Source organism: Lithobates pipiens, unplaced genomic scaffold (assembly GCF_037356315.1).
Source record: "Lithobates pipiens isolate NorthernLeopardFrog02 unplaced genomic scaffold, aLitPip1_a1.2 Scaffold_27, whole genome shotgun sequence".
NCBI classification, from domain to species: Eukaryota; Metazoa; Chordata; class Amphibia; order Anura; family Ranidae; genus Lithobates; species Lithobates pipiens.
The window spans coordinates 41,541,886-41,560,187 of NW_027507788.1; the positions used below are offsets into that span (position 1 = coordinate 41,541,886).

The 18,302-nt window shown below is 45.5% G+C and overlaps 1 protein-coding gene across 3 annotated transcripts in view; it reads left to right on the plus strand.

Moving 5' to 3' along the window:
- ANAPC4 (anaphase promoting complex subunit 4) overlaps nucleotides 1-18,302 on the plus strand; it is a 131,607-nt gene that overhangs the window by 4,602 nt on the left and 108,703 nt on the right. For all 3 annotated transcript variants that reach the window (XM_077456874.1, XM_077456875.1, XM_077456876.1), the window contains exons 2-5: nucleotides 2,485-2,641; nucleotides 11,290-11,395; nucleotides 11,486-11,618; nucleotides 14,349-14,420. In XM_077456874.1, coding sequence (XP_077313000.1) covers nucleotides 2,534-2,641; nucleotides 11,290-11,395; nucleotides 11,486-11,618; nucleotides 14,349-14,420 — 419 coding nt within the window. In that variant the 5' untranslated portion in view covers nucleotides 2,485-2,533. The remainder of the gene's footprint in view (nucleotides 1-2,484; nucleotides 2,642-11,289; nucleotides 11,396-11,485; nucleotides 11,619-14,348; nucleotides 14,421-18,302) is intronic.

Below are 18,302 nucleotides of genomic sequence, written 5' to 3' on the forward strand. Positions count from 1 at the left end.
AGCTGGCCATAAATGGATAGCATTTCAAACGAAAAGTCTTACAGCCTTTTCACACGGAGGTGCTTCTCAAGCACTTTGGCGCTAAAAAAAAAGCACCTGAAAAGCTTACAAAACCCTATTTCCATTAAAATCAATAAATGCTTTCACCCTGGGGTGGTGTGCTGGAGGGGAGGTGAAAAAAATTCCTGTAAACAGCATCTTCGGAGCATGTTTGGAGTGCTAAGAAAAGCACCCTTTTCCATTGAAATGAATGGGAAGCGCTTCAAAAGTGCTTCAAAATGGTTCTTGAAGACGTTTTTGAGTCGCATGACCTTCAAAACCGCTAATGCCTGAAAAGTGCTCAGTGTTTTATGGGCGGTTTTCAAGCACCTCCCAGTGGGAAAGGGCTCTTAGGAAAAAGTGTATGAACGTTCTCAGAACATTCAGTTGTCATGCAAAAGATTTAAAGGGGTTTTAACCACTTGCCGCCCACCCTATAGGCAATTGACGGTGGCAAAGTGGTTTCATAATCCTGACCGGACGTCATATGCGATCGTTGTTGCGGGGTGTCAGTCTGACACCCGGCAACTACAATCTCGGTAAAGAGTCTCCGACGGAGACTCTTTACCACATGATCAGCCGTGTCCAATCACGGCTGATCACAGTGTAAATGGGAATAGCCGGTGATCGGCTTTCCCTCACTCGCATCTGTCACATTGGTGCCCATCAGTGCCGCCTTATCAGTGCCCATCAGTGTAGCCCCATCAGTGCCCATCAGCGAAAGAGAAAACGTACTTATTTACAAAGTTTTGAAACTGAAACAAAAAAAAACATTATTTTTTCAAAATTTTCTGTATTTTTTTATTTGTAGCGCAAAAAATAAAAACCGTAGAGGTGATCAAATACCACCAAAAGAAAGCTCTATTTGTGGGGAAAAAATGATAAAAATTTCATTTGGGTACAGTGTAGCATGACCGCGCAATTGTCATTCAAAGTGCGACAGCGCTGAAAGCTCAAAATTGGTCTGGGCAGGAAGGTGTTTAAGTGCCCTGTATTGAAGTGGTTAAACACCTTAATATATCCTACACATTAAGGTGAAAAAACTTCTGACAGTGACTAGCCCCCCCTCCCATTTTCCGTTTTACTCACCTGAGCCTGTTCGTTCCCTCGACGGAGATGCGCTTTTCCTCTCTGCCTGGGGTTCTCGGCTCTTGATTGGATAGATTGATAGCAGTGCAGCCATTGGCTCTCGCTGCTGTCAATCAAATCCAATGTTGGGGGGGGGCAGGGCTGAGTCTGGCATTCTGTGTCTATGGATGCAAATTCTCGACTCGGGGGTGTGACTGCACGGTAACCTCTTGGGAGAGCGTGCTTCTCTCAGGTGATTTACCAATGCATGAAGAAGCCACGAGCGCCGCCGGGGACCCCAGAAGATGAGTTTTGAGGGCACACTGTGCAAAACAAACTTCACAGTGGAGGTAAGTATGATATGTATGTTATTTAAAAAAAAAAGGGTTTACAATAACTTATATTTGCTTGTAACATATATGATTTTGGAATGAATGGACTTTACCGAATGAAAACCACATTCACTGTTTGAAATATTTGTTCATTCAAGAAAAATTTTACAAAGCTGGCCATAGATTAAATGAAAATTCTTGGAGAAAGAAGGTTCTAAGAAAGTTTGTTTTTCCTTTTGATTGTGGTCAAATTGACAATTGTTTTTGACCGCATTGATGAGAAATTTAGAAGGAGCAGGATGGAAAATGTTCTTACACATTTCTAACCGTGAGTGTGGCTTTCGTTTGGTAAAGTCCATTCATTCCAAAATCAAACAAAATCTTTCAAATGACAACCACATTTTCGGAGAATTTCCATACACTTGGTGCCGCCATCTCAGTTGTGGGCACCCGACTGTGACAGCTTGTGGCTTCACAGCCAGATGCCCACTACACATGCGTGAGCCATGGTGCGCATTGGGAATGGTCCTGCAGTCTTCTGGAACATGTGATGTGTCCCAGATGACTGTGGGGAGGGAGTGGGAGAGGAGGACTTCTGGTTAAATCGCCTAGATGATCCGAGCGGGAATGGGTACCTGTCAAAACCAGGTACTAAGAGACGTTTAAAGACTTTTTACTTTTTATGCACCCTGACTTCATCTAACATAAAATAAATTAAACAAAAAGCTACAATTAGGCGTTAACATTTTTACATACTATATTATGAGTGAATTTGTTTACATGAGTTACTTGGACACACAGGTCTTTCTTACATGTACCTGGAATCATGTCCTTCTGGAGCAAATGGTTCAGTTGATCTGATAATGTCCTCTGCATATTTTGTGATTTCACGCTCAGAATAGCACTTGTTTATATTTGTACAACATCTTTACATTTCAATGTATGGTTCATAATAGTGTACGATGGTTGATTTGTAAACTTTAAGTTTGCTTATAAAAGAAGTAAAAAAATAACATTTAATATGTCTTTCTTTTTGTGATTTCAGTGAGAAAACCAGTGAAAGACTAACTGCATGCTGTAACGCATAGACAACAATGCGGTCGTTTCGTCAGGTTGGAGAGAAGCAGTTGCCCCATGAAATCATATTTATGTCATGGTCACCTAGAAGGGATCTTATTGCACTTGTTAACAAAACTGGAGAGGTAGGTTGTGTGTTTGTATCAACACCTGGTAGATTCAAACCCCTTTAACGCTAGCTTGTCGGTTTTTCAGGCGGATGTGATCTGACCCTCCAGTCTCCTCTATGGAGCGGCAGGTGTCTGTTTACACCTGCTGACATCTGATCCAATGCAAAAAACAGATGGATGGGGATTTGTTCACCATCCGTCTGGCACATTCAGTGACAGTCGGATGAAAACAAACAGGCAGTCTGTTTACATTCGACGGCCCATAGATGAGAACAGGCTCTGTCTGTGTCCACTGTGCATGAGCGGACACGGACCAGCCATCCGCCTACTCAGCATAGATCAGCGGGCAAATTCCCCACTGAGCAGACAAATGCCAACGGAGCCCGTCCTGTGTGGAAGGGGCTTTAAATGCAGCAATATATCATTTTCATATCAGAAACCTGGCTGTTTGAGGCAGTACAGCTGTGTAGCCATGAGACAAAGGAAATTCATATTCACTTGCAATAGGTTTTTATTAAAAGGAAATTAACATTCAAATGAATGTATCAAGCCAAGTAGACATTGGTGTGAACACAAATTGACTCATGTGTAGAGATATATTGTTACCTAAAATAAGCTGTTATAGCCGTTTTATGGTAAAAGTTCTGCCTATGGTAAGAAGTCCACCTAGACAGAAAACCCTTCTGTAAATCGCTTTCACTTTACTAGAGGCTATACTTGCCCGTGCTAAGCCATGCTGATTGAAGTGTGCCCATAAACTGCAAACAGACATGCAATATCTCTACTGCAATAAAATAAACCTACTGGCCTGCTTACTGTCTTCTGTGGGTCAATGCACAGCTCCGTTTACATTCTGACACAATGGTTTTGTGCTGGGATGACTACTCCTGCACATGTACAGGAGTGGTGGCATCCTGCACCAGCCAGTCAAAATGGCCTAAGACCAGCACTCTTAAGATGCTGGTGAGAGACCTTGCAGGCATTGGACTATTGAAGCACAGGTAAGTAATTTGGAGTTTAGTTCTGCTTCTGCACAAACGTCAAGGTAAGGAGACATTTTATGGAGACAAATGATCACAAACGTTGGAACTTGGTGATTTTTGCAAGTATCTTTAAGCTAAAGTCTAGTATAATTAGTTTTTCTCTTATATTCACCGACCAACACAGCTCCTCTCTTAGCCATTGGGTTGTTATGCCCATTACTAGGAGAATACTAGGCATTAGTTGTAATACAACACTCGGAACTCTTTAGTTCCGCCCAGGGGGCGGTCCCTTGGGCAACAACCCTACAGCCTGCCATGCAGTCATCAGTTTTTTTTTTGTCTAGTGAAGGAGAAGGACCTAGGAACCCTGCGGGCCCATCGGTCCATGCTTTTTTTTTCTACAGAAGCGTAACTTTTTGTGCAAGATAATTGATCCTGTGATCTACTATCAACAACCGGCTGGGTGCCAGGCTGGATACTCTTATCCTTGTAGTCTCCCCAGTCCAGCCATCCAGTGTGTGCAGGCCGCAGCTACACGCTTGGCAGGCCACGATGAAACCTCAGCTGAAGAGGTGGTCGGTGAGCTTTTATGCCCCGGGGCATACATATGACTGGGCTACTGATGTCTGCGTCACAGTATGCCACCCTGTACTGATCAGTGAGTGGGTCTGTGATGGAATGTCTCCCAGCTCTTCAGGTCTCCCTGTCTCGGCGGGGCTGAGCAGCTGGGCATTCCCTGGGAGGTCGATTTGGGGGTCCCTCGCCTCCCTCTCTTCTCTCCCTGTCCCTATTTTCCCTCCCTGTGGGGGATGCTGCATGTGGCTGCTGAGCGGTGTGTGTGTGTCTATGCAGGGGCTCTCACCGGGGGGGGGGGGGGGGGTTTGTGCTGGCTAGCTGTGTCCTGGGTCCTGTTCTTCAAGTCCCTGAAAGGTGTCTAATAGGCCATGCTGATGTGCTGCGCATTGCTGTGCTCACCACCATTGATTTCTCCCTCTACCTCATGGAGCTGCTTTCGGTGGCCATTTTAGGTGTGGGCAAGGGCAGCATGCTCTCCTGGGCTTCAGCAGTCATTTTCCTGGTGATTTCCTGGTGAGAGCCCCTCAGCCAGCGGCAGTAAGGAGGGTGGGACTGTCACTGTCAGACAGGGTAGGGTCAGCATGGCTTCAGGTACTGGTGTTTCTTCCCCCGAAATCCAGGCAATTGCAACCTGGTCGCCTGTGGACTGTGTAGTGCCCATGGACACCCTGACAGCGGTCCTCAATTAGTTTGTTGCCAAGATGGAGGCGGCACGTGGGAAGAAGGGTACAAAAAAGTGGCCCCTGCTCCCCTGTCCTCTGGGGAGAGCTCTGACGCAGACTCGGGTCCTGCTGAGGCTGGTGACCCCTGCTCTGTCTTGTCAGATGACGCTGACCAGGACCGTTCGGACAGTGAGGATGAGTCCCCGTCCAGGTCTGTGCGTGACAAAGCGCTGGTTGGAGCACCTATCACAGCTGTGCATGATACCCTGAAGATTCAGGAGCCAGCAGATCCCTCTGCTGATGTACCGGTCCCCCCGTTATGGACCTTTTTGGTCCCCAAATCCAAATACCCTTTTGAGGAAAGCTGTCTCAAGAAATGGTCGGCTCCTCCGGTCGTGGACCCCCAATATCCAGGTTAAATAAAGTAACCACGATCCCGGTAGAGGGGAATCCTGCATTTAAGGATCCCACTGACAGGAAGGCCGAGGCAGTGGCTCGTTCCTTGTTTATGGTTGTGGAGTCAGCCGTGCGACCAGTACTGGCATCCGCACTTAGTGGGCAAAACTGTTTTACCGCGAATTGGGAGAGGAACAGGCTTCTCCTGTCTGCGTGGAACTAGCAGACCAACTAGTGCAAGGTCTTAAGTACGTTTGTGACGTGCCCCAGGATACTCTTCCAGGGCTTCAGTGTCAGCAGTGGTGCTGAGGCGCCTGATTTGGTTAAAATGATGGTCTGCTGACCAGGCATCCAAAAAAGCCCTGACTGATCTCAGGGATCTTCCCTTCCTTGGTGGCCGGCTCTTTGGAGCCTCTTTGGATGACATTATTAAAAATGCCACTGGTGCAGATACCTTCAACTCTCCCATGCCTTCAGCCACCAATTCCCCAACTCTCCTCCTCAACTAGTCCAATCTTCATTAGAGGACCTTCTTAGGTCAGGCTGTGGGAAAAAACCCACTTCTAAACTATATTCACACCTCACTATCATCTCCCTCCCAACTCTGGAAAAACTAAGGTCCAGATGGTCCCGTGATATCTCCAATTTTGACACTGATGACTGGGATTACATATGGGATTTCCCATTCAGTTCCCTAGTCTCACTGAGAGATCGCCTGATCCAATTTAAGATAGCCCACCAGGCATATTTCACCTCTCATAGACTACACAAAATGAACCCCGACTCCCCTCCTGGATGTTGGAGGTGTGGTGGGACCCCTGGAGAATTCACACACGTCTTCTGGACCTGTCCGGCAATTGTCGACTATTGGAAAGAGATACTAGAATTTATCACACAAATCACCTCTGTGCCACTACAACCATCAATGTCTATCTGTATCTTAGGCCTGGTAGAACAACTAATTCCTACGGTGGCGGGACACACACTGGTGGGATTTCTCCTGTTCTATGCCCGCAAAGCCATAGCCCTTAGTTGGCGTAAACCAACCCCCCCCCCCCTCACCCCGTGGAAACGATTAATTAACAATAGCCTTCCTCTGTAAAGGACACATATGATAACAGAGGCTGCCCCAACAAATACAACAAAATCTGGTCTAATTGGTTGGCAGACCCCTCCACTGTTTCAGAGGCTCCTTAGCTGATCCCAATCATGAAATGGCCCCCAAGCGGATGCCAAATGTACGCATTGTATCAACAATATGTTACCATACCATATATAGCTGTGCATAGCACCACCCCATGACCCAGTGGATAGTGCTGATATAACCAATAACGGAATGTGTATACCATACCTGATGTCTATGAATGAAAAGGTAATTGCAGGACTCCTGCAAGGATCACATTGACACCATATAAGAACAATGTATGTTTAAGTGTTGTTCATGTTTCTTTGTTTTTTGTTTTTGAAAATCAATAAAAATACTTGAATAAAAAAAAAAATGCCACTGGTGGTTAGAGTACCCTACTCCCACTTGCCAAGAAGGCTAAGGAGCCATGCCGTAGGCAAGGGCTCTTTTTTTCCGCTCACAAGCGGCTTTTTCGTCCACCCGGAGCTTCGGCTAAACGTCCCCAGCCCGACAGGACGACCACGGAAGGACAAAGACGTCCCTGGAACCGCAAGCCTGCGAACAAAAGTGCTACCGCATGAAGGTTTGCCCCACCCATGTCTCGGGTGAGGGGTCGCCTTCGGGAGTTTGTAGCCCGTTGGTCCTCTCGGCTTACCGACCAATGGGTCTGCGATCTGATTTCCTCCGGCTACAAGATAGTTTCTCTCTTGGTCGCCAAACAGATTCTTCCCCTCCAGCATACCTGTGTCCCCGGCTCGCCGGGAGGCCCTCTTGGGGGCAGTAAGGCACCTGCTGAGTCGCGGGGTGGTTGTACTGGTTCCGGAATCGGAACGTTTCAAGGGATTCTACTCAAATCTGTTTGTAGTTCCCAAGAAGAAAGGGGTACGTCCAATCTTGGACCTAAAAGCCCTCAATCACTTTGTGAAAGTACAGAGGTTCAGAATGGAATCAGTTCGCTCAGTAGTCGCTGCACTCCATCAAGGGGACTCCCTGGCGTCCTTAGACATCCAGGATGCGTACCTGCACATACCCATATGCCTTTGGCATCAAAAGTTTCTGGGGTTTGCAGTCGGGGAAGCCCACTACCAGTTTGTGGCTCTCCCTTTTTGGTCTGGTATCAGCCCCCCGAGTCTTTACCAAGGTATTGGCTCCAGTTTTGGTGTTGCTGCGGCAATGTGGGATCGTGATCGTGGGATACCTAGACGATCTCCTCCTGAGGGCATCTTCTACCTCAGAATTAGAGGAGGATGTGGTGATCACCATGCAGACCCTGCAAGAATTTGGGTGGCTGTTGAACCTAAAGAAGTCGGTGATTGTAGAGACCCGGCATCTGGAGTACTTGGGCTTGCTGCTGGACTCCAGAGAAGCGAGAGGGCGATCAGGCTTTGCCTCTCCACATGGTCGATGAGACTTCAGGGGCGTCCGATCAGGATCCAGTCAGACAATGCCACGGCTGTGGCATATGTCAGTCACCAAGGGGAAACAAGAAGCTCAGGCGCTGCTCAGGAGGTCGCTCACATACTTCGGTGGGCAGAGCGACACGTACTGGCCCTGTCGGCCATTTACATCCCGGGAGTGGAGAACCGGCAGGCGGACTATCTGAGTCGCCAGATGCTGGACCCAGGAGAATGGGCATTGCATCCGGAGGTATTCAGGCTACTGTGCCTGAGGTGGGGCACAACAGACGTGGATCGTCTGGCCTCCTGTCTCAATCGGAAGGTGCCGAGATTCGTGTCCAGGACAAGAGATCAGTGGGCAGACTCATCAGACACGCTGGTGGCTCCGTGAGATCATTACCAGCTGATCTACGCCTTTCCTCCACTGAAACTGTTACCACATCTGCTTCGCAGAGTGGAAGTTGAGGGGATCCCAGTAATACCGATTGCCCCAGATTGGCCTCAGCATCCCTGGTACGCAGACCTGGTGCGCCTGGTGGCGGACGTCCCATGGCGACTGCCGTTACGAGAGAACCTTCTGTCTCAAGGTCCGATTTTTTTTTTTTTTTTTTTTCCATCCTGCTTTACCATCGCTGGCTTTAACGGCATGGCTATTGAGAGCCAGGTGTTGAGGAACCGGGGTCTATTGGACTTGGTGATCCCAACTATGTTGAGGGTGTGGAAATCTTCTTCTCAGAAGATATATCATTGTACCTGAAAGGCATTTCCATGTGTGAGGAGAAAGGATGGCATCCGTTCTCCTTTTCCATATCCAGGATCCTGCTGTTTCTTCAGCAAGGAGTAGACCAGAAATTGGCGTTAAGCACCATTAAGGGGCAAATTTCAGCCTTGGCTGTCTTTTTACAGCAACCCTTGGCATCTCGCTCATTAGTGAGTACCTTTGTTCAGGGGGTGCAACATGTAGTCCCTCCGGTGCGTCCACCGATTCAAAAACCGCCGTGTGAAAATATCAGGGAGGTTCCCCTGTTGACTCTTTCCCAGAAAGTGGTCTTTATAGTGGCCATCACATCAGCCAGGAGGGTTTCAGAACTGGTGGCTTTGTCCTGCAAGTCGCCTTATCTGGTTATCCACAAGGATAAGGTGGTGTTGCGTCCGCAACCGTCTTTTCTGCCGAAAGTGGTCTCGGCTTTTCATATCAATGAGGACATTGTGTTACCATCTCTGTGTCCTAAGCCAAAACACCTTAAGGAGGTGACCCTTCACGCTCTGGACGTGGTTTGGGCTCTTAAGGTGTATTTGTCTGCCACTGCTCCCTTTCAGAAGTCAGACTCATTGTTTGTTTCGGTCGCTGGTCTAAAGAAAGGCATGGCGGTCTCGTCAGCCACCATTTCCAGGTGGATCAGACAGATTGTAGTGCAAGCCTACGCCTAGAAGGAGCAGGTGCCCCCCTTTCTGGTCACGGCCCACACTACAAAGGCAATTGGAACGTCTTGGGCCTTCCGACACCAAGCTTCTGTTGCGCAGGTGTGTAAAGCAGCGACCTGGTCGTCTGTCCACGCGTTTACCAAGTTCTACAAGGTAGACGTCAGTGCATCGGCTGATACCAGTTTTGGCCGCAAAGTTTTGCAGGCGGCTGTACAGTTGCAATTGAATATGCAATATATTTAATTTTTTCCTGTTTTTTTTAAAAATAAAAATGCAGTACCGTTAAGTTAATGCGCTGTTGCATTACATTCCACAGTTTTTGTTGCGGTTGTGGGTAGTCAGTCCTGTTGAGGGTACCCTGTTTTTGTGGTGGATTTCTCCACGCACTGTTGTTGTTTGGTGGGTAAAGTTTCACTAGTTCCCACTTGCCATGGTGGATGAAGTTTCTATGCTGTTTTCCCGCTCCTCGTTTGGCACAGCTTGGGGACGTCCCAATGGCTAAGAGAGGAGCTGTTTCGGTTGGTGAATATAAGAGAAAATAGGATTTTTTTGTACTCACCGTAAAATCCTTTTCTCTGTAATTCACCGACCGAAACAGCACCCGCCCCTCCTTTTTCTCTTTACGTTATACTGCTTGTTGACATACTGATGACTGCATGGCAGGCTGGAGGGTTGTTGCCCAAGGGACCGCCCCCTAGGCGGAACTAAAGAGTTCTGAGTGTTTTATTACAACTAATGCCTAGAGAGGAGCTGTGTTGGTCAGTGAATTACAGAGAAAAGGATTTTACGGTGAGTACAAACTATCCTATTTTTTTTTTTTCTTTTGGAATGCAGCACCAATGTGTATTGGTATGTATCTCATTACCTGCAGATGGCTGCTTCTGCTAAATATCACACCCTCAGTGTGTCCTTCTCCGCTGCCAGATACTGCCCTGAGCAAGTGTCTTTGGCACTGTGAAGATTAACAACAGTTGCTACAGAGAAAGGTTACATTGCTAAAAACCCCTTCTGCCCTCTCATTCATTCAACACTATTGTAACACAATGCATCATGTTTTGTGAAGAAAGGATGAGGAGGTACTGAATGACGGCATCTCCACCCGCCATCACAGAAGGTGATGAGTTACAGAAGTGTAGCAGTATGAACGATATGAATGTTGGGAAGGGCAGGAGGAGTCAGGTGAGCTGCACAATTTTTTTTTTCTCTGTAGCAGCTGCTGTGTTAACCTTCAGAAGGCTGGAAGACAGCCACTCAGCAGTATGCGCCGCTGAGGATGCAGGAATGATTTTAGGAGAAGCAGCCAGCCGCCTGCAAGTAATGCCATGCACGCCATTAAACACACCTAATGTTTGTTGCTGTATCCCAAAATCAAATATAATAAACTTCAACTTTAATCATAAGGCTAACTTGGTCTTTTCTGTCACCTGAATAAGTAGCTGTCCTCAGCTGATCAAACAACCAATCAAGTGACAGCTGTTAAAACAACATGAATTAAAAGCGTATTTTGAAAGCTTCTTTTATAATTGTGCACTTACAATCTAACCAAATAACTATAGACTCATGAAGATTTTATTTTACATTTTAACACCTTGTATACAGTACAACTTTTTAATGTACTCTTTATGAGTCTGTTATTGTTAGGATAGATTGTAATTACCTCATTTTTGAAGTGTGTATTATACAGGTATATGCTGCTATTTTGCATCCTTTGCCTCAGTGTGTGCAGGATAAATCTTACAGCGGTGACCTACTATCTTTATCAACTGCCTTAGGCAATCTGCAGCTAAATATGTTGGGCCCCAAGGGTGCTTTAGGGCTGAGCAGCATAATAGTGATGTAGGGGTCATCGAACTGGATAACAGCACATTGGGGATCAAAGGCATCCAAAAATCCTAAAAGTTATGAATGCAGAGGATTCTGACATAAGCTGTACCCCATCAGCTGAGTGAAGATGGGAGACACGGGCACCTGGAGAGGGTGGTATAAATCTATTCTTTGCAGGGAACTGCTTTTGGTATTTTTGTGGTGACAACATTAAACTGTGATTTATAACTAAATCAGTATATAAGATAATTTTGTTGATATGATTTCCTTTTAGGTGTTGCTGCATCGACTAGCAAATATTCAGAGAGTGTGGAATTTACCTCCAAATGAGAATACAGGGAAAGAAGTGTCATGCCTGGCATGGAGACCTGATGGCAAAAGTAAATTTGGATCAATTGTGTTTTATGTATTTAGTGTATTTGGTATCTTTATGACAGTGTCTTAAGAGCAATTTTGTTTTTTACTTATAGTTTTGGCTTTTGGCCTGGCTGATACCAGACGTGTTGTGCTTTGTGATGTGGAAAAGCCTGAGACTCTACATTCCTTTTCTGTAGAAACAACAGTGTCCTGTATGCACTGGATGGAAGTGACAGAGGAAAGCAGGTAAGTACCTAAAGGTTGGGATAAGTGTGGCCATAGATGGGCAGATATCTTATTGAGGACAATGTGAGACATGCTAGCATTATTGAAGAACACTGGGAACTATGCCAGTGCTAAAACTTACTGTGGCCCATTGTGGCTATAACGGATTTTGCCTAGCCCATGTTATTATGGCTGCTGGGGACATGCAATACACTGTGGTAGCATTCTTTACATGCAAGGATCAACTTCCCCCTGCCACCAGAAACATAAAAGTTGCTTGTATGTTACCTTGGGCCATTCAAGAAGCGCCTTCAGTGTTTTTGGCAGTTACTGTTACAACAAGCTTATTTTCTTCCATAGCCCAGCTGGGATAGTTGTGGTAGTAAAATTTTTAAAACCATTAACAAAATGCAGTAACCTTACATTACCTACTGCTTTCCTAATTCTTTGCTTTTAAAAGGAACCAACTATTTGCCCATGCAGGGAAAGGAAACAGGATGGCTTTAATAGTGGAACCCACCAAGAACACATAGCTTTCCTTCAAAATCTCACCACCTGAACCACAGAAGAATCTTTGCAGCCTCTAACAAACCTTAATACCCCTAGTATCCAAAGACACTGATTTTAGCCAAGGATAGGATGCTGCTGAGTGTATGCACATATGAAGCCTCACCAAAGTGGGTTGTCTTTTGTGGAACTGCACATGTGCGTACCTGTGCTGGAAGTCAGCTGCACAGAGTGCTGCCAGCAACGAGACCAATTTGCTAATGACTGTTCTGAAGGAACGAATCTTCACCATATGATCGCTGTGGCTATTGCAGTGATCAGCAACTGGATAGCCCGCCACAGTACTTTCTCTCTTTATTTTATTTTTTTCCCTCTTGAATGGACAGTGTCAGTGTTTTTTTATTTTTTAATTACTGTTACAGTTTAACCTTTTACATATTTATTTCTTACAATTCTTTATTTTTATTTTTTATCAGCCCTGTGGGGGGGGCTTTGGTGAGATATCAGGGGTCTTAACAGACCCCTGACATCTCCCTTTTGAGACACATCTCCAGTGCAGCTGAGGCTGCTGAGAAAGGGACTGGGGAATCTCTGTCCCCAGTTCCTTTCTCAGCAGCCTCAGCTGCACTGGAGATGAATGGACAGGAGACAGAGGCTCCTCTCCATTCATAAACTGAAGTATTGTAAACACAGTTTACGATGCTCAGTTATGTATGGACAGAGACAGTGATCACTGACTCTGTTCATTTGGAATAGGAAGGAGCCTTACCTAGATTTACTGGCTCCTTCCTCCGCTCTATATCCTGAAAGATTAAAAGGGGCGACAGATGTGGGGAACCAGAGCAGAGGACACGGAGGGGGGGACCGTAGCGGAGGACACGGAGGGGGGGGACCGTAGCGGAGGACACGGAGGGGGTGGACCGTATCGGAGGACACGGAGGGGGGGGACCGTATCGGAGGACACGGAGGGGGGGACCGTAGCGGAGGACACGGAGGGGGGGACCGTAGCGGAGGACACGGAGGGGGGGGGCGTAGCGGAGGACACGGAGGGGGGGGACCGTATCGGAGGACACGGAGGGGGGGACCGTAGCGGAGGACACAGAGGGGGGGACCGTAGCGGAGGACACGGAGGGGGGGACCGTAGCGGAGGACACGGAGGGGGGGACCGTAGCGGAGGACACGGAGGGGGGGGGCGTAGCTGAGGACACGGAGGGGGGGGCCGTAGCTGAGGACAGGGAGGGGGGGGCCGTAGCGGAGGACACGGAGGGGGGGCCGTAGCGGAGGACACGGAGGGGGGGCCGTAGCGGAGGACACGGAGGGGGGGGCCGTAGCGGAGGACACGGAGGGGGGGGGCCATAGCGGAGGACACGGAGGGGGGGACCGTAGCGGAGGACACGGAGGGGGGGGACCGTAGCGGAGGACACGGAGGGGGGGGACCGTAGCGGAGGACACGGAGGGGGGGACCGTAGCGAAGGACACGGAGGGGGGGACCGTAGTGAAGGACACGGAGGGGGGGACTGTAGCGAAGGACACGGAGGGGGGGGACCGTAGCGAAGGACACGGAGGGGGGGACCGTAGTGAAGGACACGGAGGGGGGGACTGGAGCGGAGGACAGGAGGAGCCTGGAGGAATATACAGGGACAGTCGGGAGATTGGTGAGGAGGTGGGGGGGAGTTACAAGCACCGATCCCCCTTGTATAGATTTTAATAAAGCAGCTGGAAGCTGCGGAGGGGGGAGGAGGAGAACTGGCTGTCAGCTACTTTATTGAAATCTATACAGGGGGTTTCAGTGCTTGTAACTCCCCTCACCACCGCACGGATCACCCCCTGACTGTCCAGGTATCGGATAAAGCATCAGAGCATTTGCCCGAGTACAAGTATGGTATTGGTACCGATACTAGTATCGGTATCGGTGCAACCCTAGTTATATTAATGCCAAGAAGTATACAGTACAGTTAAATTTCACAATATAATTGTATTTTTTACTTTTTTGGGTCAAATATTATCTTTTGATAATTGAAAAAAATCTCCACCGCCAAATGAAGACTAATTTGTCCAATAAAAAACAAGGTATATTTCACCAGAATATACTAAGAAGTTGAAAATATCTGTACAGTTTTATTAACACATGCACAAAGTTGCAAAACTTTTTTTGGGCCTTTCCTAAACAAGGGATTAAACTCTTTCCTTTTCTCTTAGTTGGTTATAAATGATATACTTGCTATTCTCTTTTTCTATTTGTAGCGTCTTGACATCATTTTATAAGGCAGAAAATGAATCTAACATTCTACCAAAGTTACCAGCACTGCCAAAAAAGTAAGCCCATTTTATTTATTCAGATGACAATGTGGAAATGTTTACTTGTTAAAAATAAATGTGTAAATGTACAAAAATACGCTCTACTGCAGATAAAATGTTGTGCCAAGCACATTTTTGTATTTGGATTGTTTGGATATTTTTTTAATTGGGATGATCATGATGTTTTCAGCACACAGAGCGCATCAGTCCAACACAACCCATACATAGCATTTTGGTTAAAGTGTTACTAAACCCAGGACCCTGCATTCACTATATCTGGTCTCTCACAGTACACAGAGCATGGAAATGAAATTATTTTAATAAATATATATTGATAATAATACCCTTTCTCATCGGCAGTATATAGCAGTCTTGTGGCTTCTATCAGTGTCAGACCGAGCACTGGTTAAAGCTTGTAGGAGGAGTTTTTTTCATTCTCCTCTAACTGTCCTATGAGGCTGCATGACTCCTGACCCTCTGTCTGGAGAGTGCTGATTGGCCCTGTGCCGATCACATGCACCCTCCCCCAAAATAAATAAATAAACCTCTCTAGCAGTATACACCAAACTGATCATGTGTAGAGTGTCCCCAAGGCTCTGTTCTATCAGCAGAAGGATTGGGTGGGGACAGTAAAAGAAGAGGATCAGGGAAGACAGGATCAAACAACCTTTTTACACAATGTGCAGGATTAAAGAGGAAGTAAATCTTCCTCTTTAATTGTACCTACAGTTAAGCCTGTAATAAGGCTTACCTGTAGGTACTGTAACTATCTCTTAAACTTGCACCGTTTAGGAGACGTTTACTATATATTTATATATATATATATATATGCTGCCAACGACATCAACGGCCCATACGCACTGAAGGAATATCGTTCTAAGGTAAGTATTTCATAATTAGCTAGTATGCAATGCATACTAGGTCATTATGTCTTTGTCTTGCAGGTTTTTTTATTTATTTATTTTCTTTTGAGGTTTACAACCTCATTAACCCCTTTTTAGATTCACTGTATAGTGTATGTATGTATGTATGTATGTATATGTATATATATATATATATATATATATATATATATATATATATATATATATATATATATATATATTAGTATAACAAGCCTGCTTAACTGCATATACACATGAATTTTACTGTTGTGGGTTTAGTAACACTTTAACTCAGGAAGTGTGAGTATGAGTATTGGTGATTGTACTGTAGAGGGGGTGTGTCAGACCATTGGAGATGGGTGAGCGTTGCTGATTAAAGTGCTGTGAAAGGGACTGATGGAGACCCTGTCTGCTGTGCTGTGTGTGAGCAGCAGTTCAGCGCTTCAGCATGCTGTGAGCATAGGGCAGCTTCGTACACTTAAACACACATAGTAACAATATGACAATAAAATGAGTTATTAGCCCCGATACAAAATTCAAGAAAACTTGTACACAGGTACCTTCATCCTCATCAATAATTTTGGGAGAAAAACCGGAGGTTATAGGGTCATTTTTAAAGGCTGTTACTGCAGCTAAAATGACAAAACCTGCACAGTTAGTGAAGTGTCTATGGAATACCTCAGTACTTATTAACACAGGTAAATCAAAAAATACATTAAAAAATAATTTTTAATAAAGCTCAAAGAGAAAATTTATACAAAGGGTGTACAAAGCCAATTACAATCAAACAAAGCATTACATTGTAAAAATGATCCACCACAACTATACAACTGTCGGGTTTCCCCATAAAGTTTTATGTTGAAGGGTGATGTAGCCGTATTCCTCTACCGGTTTTGCGATCAAAAATTGCTTCTTCAGGAGGGAGATCTATGGATTAGGCAAATAGAGAAAACATAGAGAAAGAAAACAACAAGCTACAGTGCCTTGCGAAAGTATTCGGCCCCCTTGAACTTTTCAACCTTTTGCCACATTTCAGGCTTCAAACATAAATATATAAAATTTTTCATTTTTTGTGAAGAATCACCAACAAGTGGGACACAATTGTGAAGTGGAACGAAATCTATTGGATAATTTAAACTTTTTTAGCAAATAAAAAGCTGAAAAGGGGTGCGTGCAAAATTATTCGGCCCCTTTACTTCCAGTGCAGCAAACTCACTCCAGAAGTTCAGCGAGGATCTCTGAATGATCCAATGTTGTCCTAAATGACTGATGGTGATAAATAGAATCCACCTGTGTGTAATCAAGTCTCTGTATAAATGCACCTGCTCTGTGATAGTCTCAGGGTTCTGTTGAAAGCGCAGAGAGCATCATGAAGACCAAGGAACACACCAGGCAGGTCCGTAATACTGTTGTGGAGAAGTTTAAAGCCGAATTTGGATACAAAAAGATTTCCCAAGCTTTAAACATCCCAAGGAGCACTGTGCAAGCGACCATTTTGAAATGGAAGGAGTATCAGACCACTGCAAATCTACCAAGACCTGGCCGTCCCTCTAAACTTTAGCTCAGACAAGGAGAAGACTGATCAGAGATGCAGCCAAGAGGCCCATGATCACTCTGGATGAACTGCAGAGAACTACAGCTGAGGTGGGAGAGTCTGTCCATAGGACAACAATCAGTCGTACACTGCACAAATCTGGCCTTTATCGAAGAGTGGCAAGAAGAACGCCATTTCTCAAAGATATCCATAAAAAGTCTCGTCTAAAGCTTGCCACAAGCCACCTGGGAGACACACCAAACATGTGGAAGAAGGTGCTCTGGTCAGATGAAACCAAAATCAAACTTTTTGCCCACAATGCAAAACGATATGTTTGGCGTAAAAGCAACACAGCTCATCACCCTCAACACACCATCCCCACTGTCAAACATGGTGGTGGCAGCATCAAGGTTTGGGCCTGCTTTTCTTCAGCAGGGACAGGGAAGATGGTTAAAATTGAGGGGAAGATGAATGCAGCTAAATACAGGACCATTCTGGATGAAAACCTGTTGGAGTCTGCAAAAGACCTGAAACTGGGACGGAGATTTATCTTCCAACAAGACAATGATCCCAAACATACAGCAAAATCTGCAAAGGAATGGTTCACAAATAAACGTATCCAGGTGTTAAAATGGCCAAGTCAAAGTCCAGACCTGAATCCAATCGAGAATCTGTGGAAAGAGCTGAAAACTTCTGTTCACAAACACTCTCCATCCAACCTCCATCCAACAGCTCGAGCTGTTTTGCAAGGAAGAATGGGCAAGAATTTCAGTCTCTCGATGTGAAAAACTGATAGAGACATACCCCAAGTGACTTGCAGCTGTAATCGCAGCAAAAGGTGGCTCTACAAAGTATTAACGCAAGGGGGCTGAATAATTTTGCACGCCCCACTTTTCATTTTTTTATTAGTTAAAAAAGTTTCAAAAATCCAATAGATTTTGTTCCAATTCACAATTGTGTCCCACTTGTTGGTGATTCTTCACAAAAAATTAAAATTTTATATCCTTATGTTGGAAGCCTGAAATGTGGCAAAAGGTTGAAAAGTTCAAGGGGGCCGAATACTTTCGCAAGGCACTGTATATAGCAAATAAAGGGCATGGTTAAACGTAGATCAAAATTAGGAGATCGGCTCACCAATACAGCCCATAGAGACAGGCCACCAATTCCCCCCTTTATGTGCTGACTGCATAACCAGAAAAAAAGGTAAGGCTTTGAATTCACCTCTTGGGCAAAAATAATTTGGGATGTGAATTACAGTATATTTTGAATTTTTTAAACTTACCTGGAATTTTGCATTAAAACCCAATTCCAGCCAAAACGATTCTTTTTTGGGTATTAGAATGAATGAGTTTTTTTTATTCCAATTTGCATCATCTTTTGAGGAGATTTATTCTTACTTTCTAAGCAGGACAACCACTCCATGACAGGAAATTAAAGGGCAATAAAAAAAACCTTACAGATATTCCAATTCCTCTCAATTCT